Genomic DNA, 16896 nt, shown 5'->3' on the forward strand with positions numbered 1-16896 from the left:
CAGAGGGCAAGAAAAGGCTTCATTCCTGCACGGTGGCCCCTTCGGTGAACACAACACAACCCCAACGCAGGACCTGGGGTCAGTTTCTTCTCCCTGAGCAGGACGAACAAGAGCAAGTGACAACTGCTCACAGTATCCTCAGCTGCCCTGCCCCCGTGGAGAAAGGGCTGTCTTGCCCAACCTTTGGTAGCTCAGTGGGTAAAGCATTGACCTGGAACACTGAGGTCGCCGGTTCGAAACCCCAGACTTGCCCAGTCAAGGCACACAGGAGAAGCAACTGCTTCTCACTTTCTCCCCCTTTCTCTCTCTCTCTCTCTCTCTCTCTCTCTGTCTCTTCTTGCTCTAAAATCAACAAATATCGTCTGACCTGTGGTGGTGCAGTAGATAAAGTGTCGACCTAGAATGCTGAGATCGCTTGTTCAAAACCCTGGGCTTGCCTGGTCAAGGCACACATGGGAGATGCCTGCACCTCCCCCCCATTTTCTCTCTCCTCTCTGTCTCTCCTCTCTAAAATGAATAAAATCTATAAATAAATAAAAACATGATAAAAAGAAATGTAAAATCAACAAATATCCTGGGCTTGCCTGGTCAAGGCACACATGGGAGTTGATGCTTCCTGCAACTCCCCCCACTCTCTCTCTCTCTTTCCTGTCTCTCTCTCCCCTCTAAAATTAATAGATAAAAATAGATAAAATCTTAAAAAATATTTTAAAATAAAATCAAAATGTAAATAAAAACAAGAAAGGGCTGTCTGGATAGAGACGTGTGGCTAGTTGAAATTCAGAACACCACGTCTCACAACAAACAGTGCATTCCAAGTAACACGGGCTGCTGTGGACCCTCTCTGTGGAGGAGGCGGAGCTTAATCCTTGTCCCCCCACCCCTTGAGGGTGAGCTAGAGCTGGTAACTTGCTCCCAAGGAATAGCGAATAGCGTAGGGGATGGGAAAAATAGATTTATATGGAGAAGCCTACGTGCTAACGGCGAACACCACCATGGTGTCCTGTGGGCGTCACTCGCCGCTGGCAGGATGTGACGAGAAGGGTGCTCTGCCTCTGTGGTGTTCTTACCAGAATCTCACATCCTCAGTCTAATCATGAGACGAACGTCAGACCCCCAGACAGGAGACAGTCTACAAGACACCTGGCCAGGACTCAAGACTGTCAAGGTCATGAAAAACAGACTCAAACTCTGTCACAGACTCGTGGAGACAAAGCAGACACAATGACTAAAAGCAGTGGATTGTATCCTCGAGCAGAAAGAGGACGTTAATGAAAACACTGCTGAAATTTAAGTAAAGACTGGAGTTTAGTTACTATAAATGTATTTGTTAGTTTCTCAGTTTTGAGAAATCTGCCTAAGTTATGTAAGATGTTAACATTAGGGGATCTGGGGGAAGGGTATGCACAAACTCACTATCTTTGCAACTTTCTTGCAAATCTGAAGTTATTCTAAAATTAAAAATGCAATTTGTTTAAATGCCTTTGTTTCCAAATTGTGGAAAAAAAAAAAATGTGAGTATGAGCACAGGTGCAGAAAATTGTCATGGAGGGAAAAGGGGGGTTAGTTTTTTTCTGTTTCCTAATTTATCTGCGCCTCCAGCATCCAGACCAGTAAGTAAGGGTGGTCATTTCCCTGATGTCCCTGATGATGTTGACCCCCTTTCTGCATCCCTGGCTTCCTGGCTTTGTCACCTGCTTCAGCACAGTGGGCAGCCTTATGCCCACCTGCAGAGTGCAGGTGAGTCCCCAGGGAGTCAGCTGGAGGGGGAACAAAAGACTAGAACATTATCTTTTTTTTTTTTTCTTCTGAAGTTGGAAACGGGGAGGCAGTCAGACAGACTCCCGCATGCGCCCTACCAGGATCCACCTGGCATGCCCACCAGGGGGCGATGCTCTGCCCATCTTGGGGTGTCGCTCTGCCACAATCAGAGCCATTCTAGCGCCTGAGGCAAAGGCCACAGAGCCATCCTCAGCGCCTGGGCAAACTTTGCTCCAATGGAGCCCTGGCTGTGGGAGGGGAAAAGAGAGACAGGAAGGAGAGGGGGAGGGTGGAGAAGCAGATGGGTGCGTTTCTCCTGTGTGCCCTGGCCGGGAATCAAACCCGGGACTCCCGCACTCCAGGCCGACGCTCTACCACTGAGCCAATCGGCCAGGGCTAGAACATTATCTTAATAAAACTTCCTCCCGGCCCTGGCCAGTTCGCTCAATCAGTTAGTGTCATTCTGAGACACCAAGGTTGCAGGTTTGGTTCCCAGTCAGGGCACAGAGGGGAAAGCAACCGATGAATGCACAATTTAAGTGGAAAAACAAATGAATGCTTCTCTCTCTCTTTCCCTCTCCCTCTCTCTGTCTCTCTAAAATCAATAAAAATAATCATAAAAGATAATTAAAAAATAAAACTTTCTGGCCCTGGCCAGTTGGCTCAGCGGTAGAGCATCGGCCTGGCGTGCGGGGGACCCGGGTTCGATTCCCGGCCAGGGCACATAGGAGAAACGCCCATCTGATTCTCCACGGCCCCTCTCCTTCCTCTCTGTCTCTCTCTTCCCCTCCCGCAGCCAAGGCTCCATTGGAGCAAAGATGGCCCGGGCGCTGGGGATGGCTCCTTGGCCTCTGCCCCAGGCGCTGGAGTGGCTCTGGTCGCGGCAGAGCATCGCCCCTTCGTCCCCTGGTGGGCGTGCCAGGTGGATCCCGGTCAGGCGCATGCGGGAGTCTGTCTGACTGTCTCTCCCCGTTTCCAGCTTCAGAAAAATACAAAAAAAAATTTAAAAAAATTAAAAAAATAAAACTTCCTCAGGTATGCAGGGAGCTGGGACCAAAGCCTTCTCAGGAGGACGTTAATAGACATAACCGAGGAACCGGAAGTGTTTTATGTCATTTACTTCTCTCTCCCGCAGTCATCTTGGGAAGCCAAATAATTGCTGAATTGTTTCTGTGGAAACACCAACCTGTGATGTGGAGTAACAGAATCAAAATAGAAACACGGCTGCGTCAAGGATAAGACCTTTGGAACCTGCTAGTCACAAACAGCAAATTCACGCCACAGCACAAGGCATGTGCAAAGCTGGGCCAGTCCAACCCTGTGAGAAGAGGTTTCAGTTTCCGGGCTGCCACCCACCAAAGTCAATACCAAAGTCACTAGAAACCAGCTGGATATGCAGACTGGTAGGCCTTTTTTTTTTTTTTCTTTTTAATTTTTTAAAAAATTTATTCATTTTTAGAAAGGACAGAGAGAGGGAGAGAGAGAGACAGAGAGAGAGAGAGAAGGGGGGAGGAGCTGGAAGCATCAACTCCCATATGTGCCTTGACCAGGCAAGCCCAGGGTTTCGAACCAGCGACCTCAGCATTTCCAGGTCGATGTTTTATCCACTGCGCCACCACAGGTCAGGCCGGCTTTTTTTTTTTTTTTTTTTAAGATTTTATTTATTGATTTTACAGAGAGAGGAGGGGTGGGGAATGAGAAGTAGTTGCTTCACTCTAGCTATTCATTCGTTCCTTGTCATACTGGCCTTGACCAGGTAAGCCCAGGGCGTCGAACTGGTGACCTCAGCATTCCAGATTGGCGCTCTGTCCACTGCACTGACTCTTTTTTTTTTTCCTTTTGGGACTGGTAGACTGTGAAATAATTAAGGCAAGGGCTGGTCTATAGAACCCCCTAGAAGAGGCTGAGGGTCCCATAGGGGACAGCTGAGGAAGAAGGGATAGGAACAAGGAGAAAGATGAGTCAACAGCCGACTGAAGGTCCCTCACAGGGCAGAGAGCCACAGCGGAGGCCTGAGAGCAGAACAAGGATTCTTTTGGGTTTTTGTTTTTTTTTTTTTTGTATTTTTCTGAAGTTGGAAATGGGGAGGCAGTCAGACAGACTTCCGCATGAGCCCGACCGGGATCCACCCGGCACGCCCACCAGGGGGCAATGCTCTGCCCATCTGGGGTGTTGCTCTGTTGCATCCAGAGCCATTCTAGCACCTGAGGCAGAGGCCACAGAGCCATCCTCAGCGCCTGGGCCAACTTTGCTCCAATGGAGCCTTAGCTGCGGGAGGGGAAGAGAGAGACAGAGAGGAAGGAGAGGGGGAGGGGTGGAGAAGCAGATGGGTGCTTCTCCTGTGTGCCCTGGCCGGGAATCGAACCCGGGACTCCTGCACGCCAGGCCGATGCTCTATCACTGAGCCAACCGGCCAGGGACTCACAAGGATTCTTTTGAAGGACAGTTCCAGGATGACTGGGCTGGAAAGGAAGACCCTACCCTCAGCACATTCCAATGGCCATGTCTCCCACACTGCCGGCCCTGTCTGTCTAGCCATGTGGGTCTAGACCAGACTCTGAACTCCAGCCAGACGAGCTCGGGGGCACTTTCGTTAGTCTGTCCTTGCCCACATGGGACTGCAGCCAGCAGGTAGGGCTCAGAGGCCTGCTGCCTTCTCATGCCTGGTCTCAGGGCTCCACGCCCCCCGCCTTCCGCTCCCTCCCTGGGGAATAGAGGAGCCACCTCCTGGCTTGCCTGCTGTGGCTCCTTGACACTCTCTAGGACCCTCTACTTCCAAACCCAGGGACATGCCCAAGGGGGTCAGGAGGCCGGGAGAAAGGTCCACCTGGCATGCCCACCAGGGGGCAATGCTCTGCCCATCTTGGGGCATCGCTCTGTTGCATCCAGAGCCATCCTAGCGCCTGAAGCAGAGGCCACAGAGCCATCCTCAGCGCCTGGGCCATCTTTGCTTCAATGGAGCCTTGGTTGCAGGAGGGGAAGAGAGAGACAGAAAGGAAGGGGGGGGGTAGAGAAGCAGATGGGCGCTTCTCCTGTGTGCCCTGGCTGGGAACTGCCCAGTAATAAAACCTGGCAACCTGGGACCTGTGCCCCTTACCTTTGCAGCCAGCAATGTGCTGAAAGGGTGGCAACCCCAACTGGCCACTGGAGGAGTTGTGAGTCGTTAATGATAAAGGGAGTTGTTGAAAGTCTTGGCAAAAGAGCCTAATTCGAGTCAATCTCCCTCCTCCTAAACGGCCAGGCCCGGGGCTCAGCTGGTACCAGAGTGGAACGTCTTCTGACTGAAGCACAGGACGTTCAGTAGGGCCATGAAGGCCAGGGGGGCGTGTGCAAATGAGGAGGCCCTGCCAGAGTGTCAGGCACTGCAAAGGCTGGTACCCTCAGACCGCCCGAGGCTCCGCTCTGGCGATTCGCTCTCTCCCTGGAATATGCAGGAGAAGATGAATATTTTAGGTTCCAGCTAAATATTTAGAGTGGACATTTTACTCTGGAAATCCACTTGACAATAATGGATCCCAGCCCTAGTGGGGAAAGACTCTCTATAGCAGGCCAGCTGGAAAATGCCTGATATGATGAAGAGTTTTGGCCTAAGTTCTGGCATGAAAAAGTTTTCAAAACTGCTCATCCTTTGTAGGAAGAAACAATCTTTTTTGAGGGCAGAAACGCTGTTGTGTTCTGGGCACTTGAGTGGAGAGGGGTTGCTGAGGAGCTGGCCTGGGAGGGAAGTGGGCATCTTTCAAGAGACCCCTCAGCAAGAACCTGCTTCTGGTTCAAGTTTCTAGGTGAGGGGAAAACAGCTGTTAGGCTTACTCGCTGCCTTCCCGGCTGGAAGCACTTTGCCCAATTAGTGCATGAGCACGTGGCAGAGAGCCACGTGTGTCTCCATGAAAAGCTATGGGTGCTTTCCCTCATGGGCTTCTCCCAGCTCGCTCTCCGGCCACCGCGAGCTGTGGTCCCCTGACTCCCTCAGCTGCAGCTGTGCGGAGCAGGTGTTCCTAATCCCTTGCCCTCCACTGAGAAGAGCAATTTTCCTTTATTCTCTCGCCTCTGTGAGCCTCCAATAAATGAGAATGGCCCGACGCTTTCCAGCTCCTCAGTTCCTCTACCATCTGCCCAAATCCAGTGTGTACCTGCCTGGCCTCGACCACTGACCACTGGCATCACACCAGGGATGCTAGAGCTCAGCTTTCCAGACCAGGCTGCAGGGAGCTGTTTCAGTGGTGAGCAAGCAACCCCGGCCTCAGTAAATATCAGTGTCTGCGAGTGTCAGACGCTCCCTGGGATGCTGAGGGTGCAGGGGACGGGGCAGCTGCTGATCCACTGGAGTTTACATTCCACTCCCCATTCCTTTCTGATGGAGCTGGAGGAGACAATAAAAACAGAGGAGAACGGGCGGTGAGCAGGGTGAGCTTAAGAAGAGGAGAGGTCAGGCCCTGGCCGGTGGATCTGTATATAAAGGGTCGTCCCAGCACAAGAAGGTCGTGGGTTTGATTCCCCTGTCAGGGCACTTAGGAGAAGCAATCAATGAATGCACAACTAAATGGAACAACTAAGTGGAGCAACAAGTTGATGCTTCTCTCGCTCTCCCTCCTCCCTCCCTTTATCTCTCTCTCAAATCAATGGAAAAAAAAAATCACCCAAGAGGTCAGAGAAAGGCCGCTCAATAGGTGACATATGATACTTGAATGTTAAGACAGGTGCTGGCATTGGCTTCATTTTCATCCTCAGACTAGGTGGCTCTTGGCTTGGCCCATGGACCTCCCACCACATCCGCCCCCTTGTAGCCAAATCTCTGTCAGCATCCAAAGAGCCAAAAAACATTGCATGTTCCAGGGACATGTCTGGGCTGTGTCACGCTCACCAAATCTGGCAGGAACACAGTAGTTTTAAAAAAAAAAAAAGCTTTAGGTATAAAATAAGAAACAATATCCTTTGCTGATGATTGCCAGGCAGTATAATTTTAATTAACTCAGCCTTGTTAGAAGATAAATTTGCTGCTCATTCTACAAAGACACCCAGCTCATGGAACACTGTGTTACTCTGACCTTTGACTACATGACAAAATGAAATACTTCTGGAGGAATACAAGATTTCATAACTCACAGCAGAATCAAAGAACTCTAGAGGGTCCCGCATTGGCATTAAAAGTTGAACAGACCCTTCAGCGAGGAGGCCACAGTCATAAATACTGATGGGGTTCTCTCAACAAGGCCTCAACTTTGAATTGAAATGATTAAACTCTCAACTTAGAGTAATAAAACATTTCCAGATACAGACCCCTCGGGTCTGCAAGCCTCGTGCTAGGCACTCAGCGGCCACCTGGGGGCAGCTGGGAAAAGCTGGAAGGAGTCCACTGTGTGGCTGGACCCTCCCTCCAGGCTGTCCTTGCACAAGCGGAGAAAACCAGCTGGGAAGGCAGAGAGGCTGGCAGAGGGCAGGGTGAACAGGCGTCCAGTGAGGCCCACCAGGAGAGAAGAGCCAGGGCAGCCTGAGGCAGAGCCCAAGTCCGCACTTCTTTAGCCTTGGAGAGGCCTGTGGCCCCTGCCTCTGGCCCCCAGCTACAGGCCACGGGAGGCCCTCGGACTGGCAGTGAGTGTAAGAGCAGCGTAGGCGGGTGCCTGGTGCCACTGCCAAAGGTGAAGCGGGCAAGTTAAACTCTCTGGACTTTGTGGGATACACACCTGTGGGGAAAACAGTTGTGGTTAGGCTGGCTCTCTGGTTCCCGTTGCAAGCAACTTTGCATGATTGGTGCGTGAGCACGTGGCAGAAAGCCACGTGTGCGTACCCTTCATAAGGCTACAGATACCTGCCCTCAGGGTGGATTGCTGCCTGCCACCATGAGGCTGGTTTTCCTGTTCGCTGGCCCACGGCTGCAAGGTTTCCCCTGCCTGTTCACTCACCTGCCTCTGCAAGAATCCAATAAATGGGAATGGCCCGGCACCTTCCACCTCCGTGGTTCTTTTACCATCCGCCCACATTCAGTGTGAACCTGCCTGGCCACAGTCATCATCATTACACCTGGCATAGCGGGCAGGATTCAGTTTAGACTGGTATGAAACCGGCACTACAACACCCCTGAAAATAAAAATAATTAAAAATAAGAACTCAAGAACCACTGCTTCCTGTCACGGTCCGCTCAGAGGTCCCAATATCATTTACTGTATTGGCTTAAAAATGGGCAAACTCTGGAGGCCGTTTACCCATGAAGATGTTTACTCTTACACAATAAAGGGAAAGAAAAAGAAAAACCAGTTCAAGAAGGGTGTTGTTTATTCAAAATCTTCTTGAGAGAAGCCAGGGGATTACAAAGCTGTGTGTATCTTACTACCTGTTAGATTTCCTTAAGTAAACTTGACGGGAGATCAGCTTAACTACTTAAGGAAAGGAAGTATGCTTTTAAAAATTTTATCTTTATTTTTTTATTACAAAAGAAATACATAAAGAAGAAAAAATAAAAAACTTGAGCAAGATATAAAGGGAAATCCAAAGTCTCATACAAGCCCACGGCTGTCCAGAAATGCTCCAGGCCCAGAGCTGCCCTCGTTAAAGTTAACGTTAATGTTAAATGAGTGTCTGGGAACAGGACACGGGGGAAACAGCCTGAAAGCAAAGTGGAATCATGTGGCTTGTGGGAACAGTGGTGCTCTGGGCATTTGTTTGGTGCCTGTCACCTCTTTGTCACTGGCAGCTTTGACACTCTGTATTTTTCTATTCACAAGACTGACTTAGCATGTCCTGGAATATGTCCACTGACCAAAAATGTAAGTGCTCTGGCAGCAAAACTAGATAAAAATAGGGAAAAAAATCCTGAGGCCTGGAAAGATATTGGTCACGTGTAGAGAATATTTAGAAGGCCAAATATGATGTGTTTGAGAGTCCTGCTCCTACAGCACTAGTTCTCAGAGACCCTCTGCTACCCAGTATTGCCTGTGGAAGCACAGCACACCACGCCCAGGCAGCTGCCGCAGAGCTCGGCACTTGCCCTCGTTCCAGGAAGTTAAAGTGCACTTGTTCCGTATACCCTGTCATGGCGGCACCCGCACCGGGAATGCCGGATCTGCCCCCTCCCTAGCAGGACCTCCAACCCTGCAGGTCCCAAGTGGGGTTGGGGGTTTTCTGATGTTTGCAGCCCAAGTGTTCTATAATTTGTCTTTGCAGCTGAGACCCTTAAAGCAGCTGAAGTCACTGTGGGCTGGTCAGAAGCCATCGTCGCTGCTATCAAAGGCCAGGTCATAGAGCACATTCTTCCCTGGCTCCTTGCACCGAGAGGACTCAGAACTTGCGAAGGTGAAGTTACTGAACCAGCTTATTTGGTGTTCCCCCTTGGAACTGGTAGAAAGTGGATTGTCATCTTGGGAAGAGTGCCCCCTGAGCTGCAGGGGGCCCCCTTGTGTGGCCCCTGCTGTCCTGGGTATGCGTCTTCCTTCCAGAAGAGGGCAGACTAGCTTTGTGGGTTTCCTGGGGCCACCCAGATGCAGGGGTTGAGCAAGGGGTTCCTGCTGCTCAAGGGTGGACCTCTGTGAGCCAGAACCCGGATGCTGGGAACATTTAGAACTGAGAGCACAGGTTCTGCCTTGGATCTGCTCCGGCTTCCTGGCAAGGGGCCTGCGTCCGCGGCCTTTCCTAGGCGGCTGCCGGCCTTTCCACCCGTGCTCTCCAGTTCTGCCTTCCTGTCCGGCCACCAACCTCTGCTCACGAGGGTCACATGAAAACACATCTCTGGTGTGATGTTCTGGGTGGGTGTTCTCAATGCTGGTTACAAACTTGTTCGAGCGCAGGAAGAAGCGCAGTGAGGCTCCTTGGGACACCAGGTCCTGGCGGCTGGGGGGCTGGCGGCCCCGGATGCCGGTGCTGAGGTCCTCCGCGCTTGTTTTTGTAAGAAGCTGATTCTTACAGTTAGTCTGCACAGCCTTGTCCCTGACGCACCTGTTTCTCTTGCCGCCTCTGGCTGCCGGCAGTGTGGCCTCTTGGAGAGCAGCTCTCTCGGCTCCCTCGCTGCCGCCACTGAGCTCCCCAGGAGGCAGGGAGCCTGTCCTAAGAGTCCGCGCAGCAGGGAGCGCCTGGGCCGGCCCCACAGCCAGGTCCTCAGGCCCCACAGCCAGGTCCTCAGGCCCCACAGCCAGGTCCTCAGACGCACTGCTGTCCTGCCGCGGGAGACCGGGGCTCTGGGTCTGCGGTGGGGAGGTCTGGGCAGTGCTGTCCCTCACATGCCTGAGCACCCGGCGCTCTGAGATCAGTGTCCTCAGCTCTGCCAGCACACCGGGCACATCCAGCCGGCCAAGCTGCTCATACAGCTGCTGGAAATCCTTACTCTGCTGGGCGACTAAAACTTCAAGGTGCTGCAGGCTGGACTTCATTTCTACAAACTCGGCTTGTCTCTGGGGAAAGGCAGTGAGAAAGGAGACAGTTATAAGCAGTGCCACCCAGAAAGCATGAACCAGTGTGCAAGCAAACCGAAGGGTGCGGGACAAGCACAGCTCCGAGGGCCGCTTCACACAGGGGAACTGGGGACAGGAAGCTGGGCCCTACCCTGGCCCATCATTAAGGGCCTGTGTAGTGTTGGCCTCTGTTCTTGGCTGAAAACTTGCAACAGTAAAGGTGTCTCTCTGGGCCTTAGTGATGAAGCCAAAACCACACGCAAGGGGCAGGGTTGGGGCTGTACTTACAGCTGCCAGTCTGTTCTGCATCTCAAGGACAGCCTGCTCCAGGTCACCTCTGTCCTGTGTCTTTCCCAACACCACGTCAGTCTGGGCCTGCACAGTTTCTTGTACTAAATATGGAACAATGACAGTTCACCTCATGAGGACTGTGTCCAGGCCACAGAGCTGAAGAGGAAGGAGAGAGCCAGGCATGGCCACCCGAGCCGGCTCTGCTCGCGCTGGGGACTCTCTCTGCCCAGGTGGGCCTTGGTGAGGAGAGGAAGCCAGAGTAAGAGGCTTCCTCCGCTGCCATCCTCCCTCCCTCCCAGAGGACATCCTGGCTGGGCAAACTCAACCGTGGCACCTGCTCGGGACCCTGAAACCTAATGCCCAGATGACTGCACCACCCACCTCCTTGACCTACGTACGTTCTTGGCTCTGTCCTCAGAGTGAGCTTCCTAGAAAGCAAGTATCGTGCCCCCTCAGAAATGAAACTTTTTTTAAAATTGATTTTTAGAGAGAGAAGAAGGAGAAGAAAGAGGGAGAGACAAAATCAGTATGTTTCTGTATGTGCCCTGACCAGGGATTGAACCAGCAACTTTGCCTATTGGGAGGCTGCTTTAGCCAACCAAGCCATCTGGCCAGGACCGTACTGAAGCTTTCGATGGCACGCCACTGGCTGTGGGATGAAGCCGAATCTTTTTTTTTTGTATTTTTCTGAAGCTGGAAAGGGAGAGAGACAGTCAGACAGACTCCCGCATGCGCCCGACCGGGATCCACCCGGCACGCCCACCAGGGGGCGATGCTCTGCCCCTCCAGGGCGTCGCTCTGCCGAGACCAGAGCCACTCTAGCGCCTGAGGCAGAGGCCAAGGAGCCATCCCCAGCGCCCGGGCCATCTTTGCTCCAATGGAGCCTTGGCTGCGGGAGGGGAAGAGAGAGACAGAGAGGAAGGAGAGGGGGTGGAGAAGCAAATGGGCGCTTCTCCTATGTGCCCTGGCCGGGAATCGAACCCGGGTCCCCCGCACGCCAGGCCGACGCTCTACCGCTTAGCCAACCGGCCAGGGCTTGAAGCCGAATCTTTAAACTAGCTCACATCCCCCCCCCCCGGCCCCGCCTCCCCGCATCTCTGAGCAATGTTTCCTAAGCAGTCCTAGGCTCTTCCTGCCACCCGCCCACCTGGTCCCCACCAGCTCTTTCCCTAGCCTGGAGCACTTCTGCTTCTATCCCTGCTACTCTACCCACCCTCCAGCCACCACCCTGGTCCAGGATCTGGAGCAGCAAGACTGAGCTCCAAATGACAATCAACAAGTAAACACACACGCACACAAACAAACGGTGTTGTAACGAATGTGAATGCAGTGGTAGGGATTATAATAACAAGAAGGTAGGGGCACCTCCTTAGATAAATAAGTCCATCAGAGAGGGAGACATTTAGGGTGAAACCAGAGGGAGAAAAAGGAGCTGCCCTGCAAAGATCAGAAAAGGTTATTGAGGCAGAGGAACCAGCTCGTGCCCAAGTCCTGAGGCAAAGGAAGAGCTTGTTAGACCCAGAACAAAGAACAAACAAGCAGTGTGGTCTTGAGAAAACAGTAAAAAATGGTAAAGTTTATGTTATGTGTATTTTACCACAATAAAAACAAAACAAGAGGCCCTAGCCAGTTGGCTCAGTGGTAGAGCTTCGGCCTGGCGTGCAGAAGTCCCAGGTTCGATTCCCGGCCAGGGCACACAGGAGAAGCGCCCATCTGCTTCTCCACCCCTCCCCCTCTCCTTCCTCTCTGTCTCTCTCTTCCCCTCCCGCAGCCGAAGCTCCATTGGAGCAAAGATGGCCCGGGCGCTGGGGATGGCTCCTTGGCCTCTGCCCCAGGCGCTGGAGTGGCTCTGGTCGCAAAAGAGCGATGCCCCTGGTGGGCGTGCTGGGTGGATCCCGGTCGGGCGCATGCGGGAGTCAGTCTGACTGTCTCTCCCCGTTTCCAGCTTCAGAAAAATACAAAAAAACAAAACAAAAAAAACCCCAAAACAAAAAAAACCCCAAAACAAAACAAGAAAATTTTAGAAAGCCGGTTTTCTCCTATTGCTTAATACAAGTTAAATTCCACGTGTCAACCAGTTAGAAAAAGAATGTTTACTTATATTTTAAGTCCTGGATTCCTGTTCCTAAACTCAATTAATCAAACATTTTTCCAGACATCCATGTAGATATTTGTAGTAGAAAGCAGATGTAATTATCTTACCCTAGATGAGTTCCTAAATAGCAATGTTTCTTAGCAACAGTGAGCATTACCAGCCACAAAAGCAAAGAATGAGGAAGGCAAGCAGTATTCAAGTCTAGATTCAGTGCCCAGAAAACATCTGTGTTCCCACATAGCCTTTCCTTGTCCCCCGGGAAACCTTTACAGGGGCTTTTGTATTAAGCTCATTACTTCCAAAGTCTATCTTTTCTTCTTCTTTTAAAAAGTTTATTTCTGAAAATAACCCAAAGCCATAACAGAATAACACAATGAAAAATCATCAAACCTCTCCCATGCAGACCTTGGTTCCACTTCCTGGATTTAACATTATGAGCAGTTTCTAGAATTCTGCATTAATACATATGCATATCCACATATATAGCTCCTCTGTGTGTGCACGTGTGTATGTAGGTGTGTGTATGCTCTCTAGAAGGGGACTCATTTCATTTCTGCCTTAGGTTATAAACAGATATTCTTAGGCTTTTTGTAAAAAATGTCATTTTAAATCCATTTCTATACTCTGGATAATATCTCTGTCTCCTTGTAAACAGAGTTTTCCATCATTATTTTGTCAAATAGGTTTTCAATTTCTTGCTCTCTTCTCCACCAGCACCCCCATGATGCGAATGCTGGTACGCTTAAATTGTCTCAGAGGACACTTTCACTAGCTTCACTTTTTGGGATTCTTTTTTCTTTTTGATGTTCTGATTGGGTGAAAAAAAAAATTTTTTTTTGCTTCCTTATAATCCAAATCGCTGATTTGATTCTTGGCTTTATCCACTCTACTGTTGATTCCCTGTAAATTATTATTATTATTATTATTATTATTATTATTTAGTGATTGGGGGGCGGGCAGACAAGGACAGACAGACAGGAAGGGAGAGAGATGAGAAGCATCAGTTTTTCGTTGTGGTACCTTAGCTGTTCATTGACTGCTTTCTCATATGTGCCCTGGGGACAACTGAGCCAGTGACCCCTTGCTCAAGCCAGAGACTTTGGGCTTCAAGCCAGTGACCTTTGGGCTCAAGCCAGTGACCATGGGGTCAGGTCTATGATCCCATGCTCAAGCTGGTGAGCCCTCACTCAAGCCAGCAACATTGGGGTTTTGAACCTGGGTCCTCAGTGTCCCAGGCCAACACTCTTATCTATTGCACCACCGCCTGATCAGGCTCCCTGTAAATTCTTCATTTCAGTTAGTGCACCCTTCATTTCTGACTGGTCCTCTTTTGATGCTATTGAGGTTCTCACTAATTTCATCCTTATAACCAATGTTTTGAACTCTGCATCTGATAGATACATGAATTACAACTGCCCTTTTGCTGTTCCGCTTGGCTGCCTGACCCCACCCTTAATTATCAAACAATCGCTCCTGGAACAAAGGAATTCCAGGAAGCTGGTCAATCACCCCAAAGAGGAGTATTCCAGAAAGCCGAACATACCAGCACACCCTTGCTTGAGGCTATCCCCAACCCCATAAAGTTTTACCTCAGTATGTTTTGGGGCCCTTCTTTCGGAGGAGCGCCCCGGCAGATCTTTCTCCTCTATTAAAGCCTGCACACCTGGTGTTCGAGTGCCGTCTCATTCTTACAGCATCTAGTAGGTTGCTTGTCTCTATTTTGTTTAGTCCTTTTCCTGGAGTGTTGTCCTGTTCTTTTATTTGGGACATGTTTCTTTGTCCCCTCACTATGGCAGCTTCCTTGTGTTTGTTTCTATGTATTAGGTAGAACTGCTATGTCTCCCAGACTTGGTGGAGTGGCCTGCTGTAGTAGGTGTTCTGTGGGGTCCAGTGGCACAGCCTCCTCAATCACCCAAGGTGGGCACTTGAGATATGCCCCCCATGTGGGCTGTGTACACCCTGCTCTTTTTTTTTTTTTTTTCTAAATAGATATCTACCAGCAATTACTTTATTTTATTTTATTTTATTTATTTATTCATTTTAGAGAGGAGAGAGAGTTAGAGTGGAAGAGAGAGAGAGAGAGAGAGAGAGAGAGAGAAAGGGGGGAGGAGCAGGAAGCATCAACTCCCATATATGCCTTGACCAGGCAAGCCCAGGGATTTGAACCGGTGACCTCAGCATTCCAGGTCAACGCTTTATCCACTGCGCCACCACAGGTCAGGCTACACCCTGCTCTTATAGTTGAGTTTTTGGGGTTTTTTTTCAGGGACAGAGAGAGAGTCAGAGAGAGGGATAGATAGGAACAGACAGACAGGAATGGAGAGAGATGAGAAACATCAATCATCAGTTTTTCGTTGTGACACCTTAGTTGTTCATCGATTGCCCTCCCACATGCGCCTTGACCGCGGGCCCTCAGCACACCGAGCAACCCCTTGCCCGAGCCAGCGACCCTGGGTTCAAGCTGGTGAGCTTTTTTTTTTTTCCTGCTCACGCCAGATGAGCCCGCGCTCAAGCCGGGGACCTTGGGGTCTTGAACCTGGATCCTCTTCATCCCAGTCCGACACTCTATCCACTGTGCCACTGCCTGGTCAGGCATATAGTTGAGTTTTGACTGCTGTTGGCATGTCAATGGGAGGGATTTTCCCCGGGCTGACCAGCTGCAAGGACTGGCTCCACCACCAACCACTGACCTCTGTGGAGGATCAGCCGTGCAGGGGCCCACCACACAGAGCAGGCTCACTCAGCAGGGCTTGGGTGCCTGCTGAGTCCACCCCTTGAGTGTGTTGCTTGTGGAGGTGGTTTTGTGGTGGTGCTGTTCTGAAGCTGGGTGCACTGGCTCTGGGGTCCCCTAGAAGGAGGACAAGGTCTCCAAGCCACCACCTGTGTTCTGTCTGGTATAAGCTACAAAGTGATCTTCGGATGGCTGCTGCTTGTACTGGGCTTGGAGGTGACCAGGCAAAGCCAAGCTGTAAAAGCAAGGAACGCTACTGCAAGTGCTGGGCCTGGGCCCGGGCCCACTTAGGGAGAGGTAAGGGGCATGCTGAGGCCAGATGCTGCTTGTTTGAGAGATTCCAGGAAAATCTGAAGCATGAACCAAGAAGGGCCATTTGTGCAGAAAGGCCACTGGAAACAGCTAAGGTGGAACTGAAAATTGGGTGGGACAGGGTCTCAGAGAATCACCAGGGCAGGGCAAACAGTGTGAGTCAGATTAATGGAGTTTCAGATATGGCGCTGCCTGTGGTTCTATGTAGGGAGGGCTCATCAAAGGAAACATGGCCTCTGCCAGCACTCCTGTCTGGGAGAAAGCTGCTCCCTAGCTCTCCCTCTGATGCCGGACAGTTCAGTTCCTTCCCTTACATCTATGCATATCTATCTTTAACAGGGGTAGTCAACCTGGTCCCTACCGCCCACTAGTGGGCATTCCAGCTTTCATGGTGGGCGGTAGCGAAGCAACCAAAGTATAAATAAAGGCCTGACCTGTGGTGGTGCAGTGGATAAAGCGTCGACCTGGAAATGCTGAGGTCGCCGGTTCGAAACCCTGGGCTTGCCTGGTCAAGGCACATATGGGAGTTGATGCTTCCAGCTCCTCACCCCCTTCTCTCTCTCTGTCTCTCCTCTCTTTCTCTGTCTCTCCCTCTCCTCTCTAAAATGAATAAATAAAAAATAAATAAAAATTAAAAAACAAACAAACAAAACAACAACAAAGTATAAATAAAAAGATAGATTTAACTATAGTAAGTTGTTTTATAAAGATTTATTCTGCTAAACTTAGTGAAAATCCGACATAAAGTACTTGGTAAGTAATTATTATATGCTTTAATTTGCTGTAACTCTGCTTTATAAATTTTATAAAGTAAAGTTACTTCTCTACTTTATAAATCACCATTACTGTGGAACCGGTGGACAGTTAGAAAATTTTACTACTAACAGAGATACAAAAGTGGGTGGTAGATATAAAAGGGTTGACTACCCTTGATCTTTAAGAACTGCCTGGTGTGCCTGACCAGGCGGTGGTGCAGTGGATAGAGCATGGGACTGCAGATGCGGAAGACCCAGATTCGAGACCCCAAGGTTGCCAGCTTGAGCATGGGCTCATCTGGTTTAGCAAAAAGCTCACCAGCTTGGACCCAAGGTCGCTGGCTTGAGCAAGGGGTTACTCGGTCTGCTGAAGGCCCGCGGTCAAGGCACATATGAGAAAGCAATCAATGAACAACTAAGGTGTTGCAACGCGCAATGAAAAACTAATGATTGATGCTTCTCATTTCTCTCCGTTCCTGTCTGTCTGTCCCTATCTATCCCTCTCTCTGACTCCCTCTCTGTCTCTGTAAAAACAACTGCCTGGTGTGATGATTGCGGGAGGAGGGGGTATAG

At 50.5% G+C, this 16896-nt stretch overlaps 1 protein-coding gene and 1 long non-coding RNA gene across 2 annotated transcripts in view; one reads left to right on the forward strand and one right to left on the reverse strand.

Moving 5' to 3' along the window:
* The first annotated feature begins 3037 nt into the window (after positions 1–3037).
* LOC136382120 (uncharacterized) lies at positions 3038–9049 on the forward strand. Its single transcript, XR_010747199.1, has 2 exons — positions 3038–3164; positions 8920–9049. It is a non-coding gene; the product is annotated as an uncharacterized lncRNA (long non-coding RNA).
* Positions 8958–16896, reverse strand: part of IHO1 (interactor of HORMAD1 1) — a 29740-nt gene continuing 21801 nt past the window's right edge. Inside the window, exons 7-8 of the mRNA XM_066351032.1 lie at positions 10428–10531; positions 8958–10139 (exon numbers count right to left, since the gene is read on the reverse strand). Of these exons, the coding sequence (XP_066207129.1) occupies positions 8958–10139; positions 10428–10531 (1286 nt within the window). The remainder of the gene's footprint in view (positions 10140–10427; positions 10532–16896) is intronic.

Source organism: Saccopteryx leptura, chromosome 10, assembly GCF_036850995.1.
Source record: "Saccopteryx leptura isolate mSacLep1 chromosome 10, mSacLep1_pri_phased_curated, whole genome shotgun sequence".
NCBI lineage: Eukaryota > Metazoa > Chordata > Mammalia > Chiroptera > Emballonuridae > Saccopteryx > Saccopteryx leptura.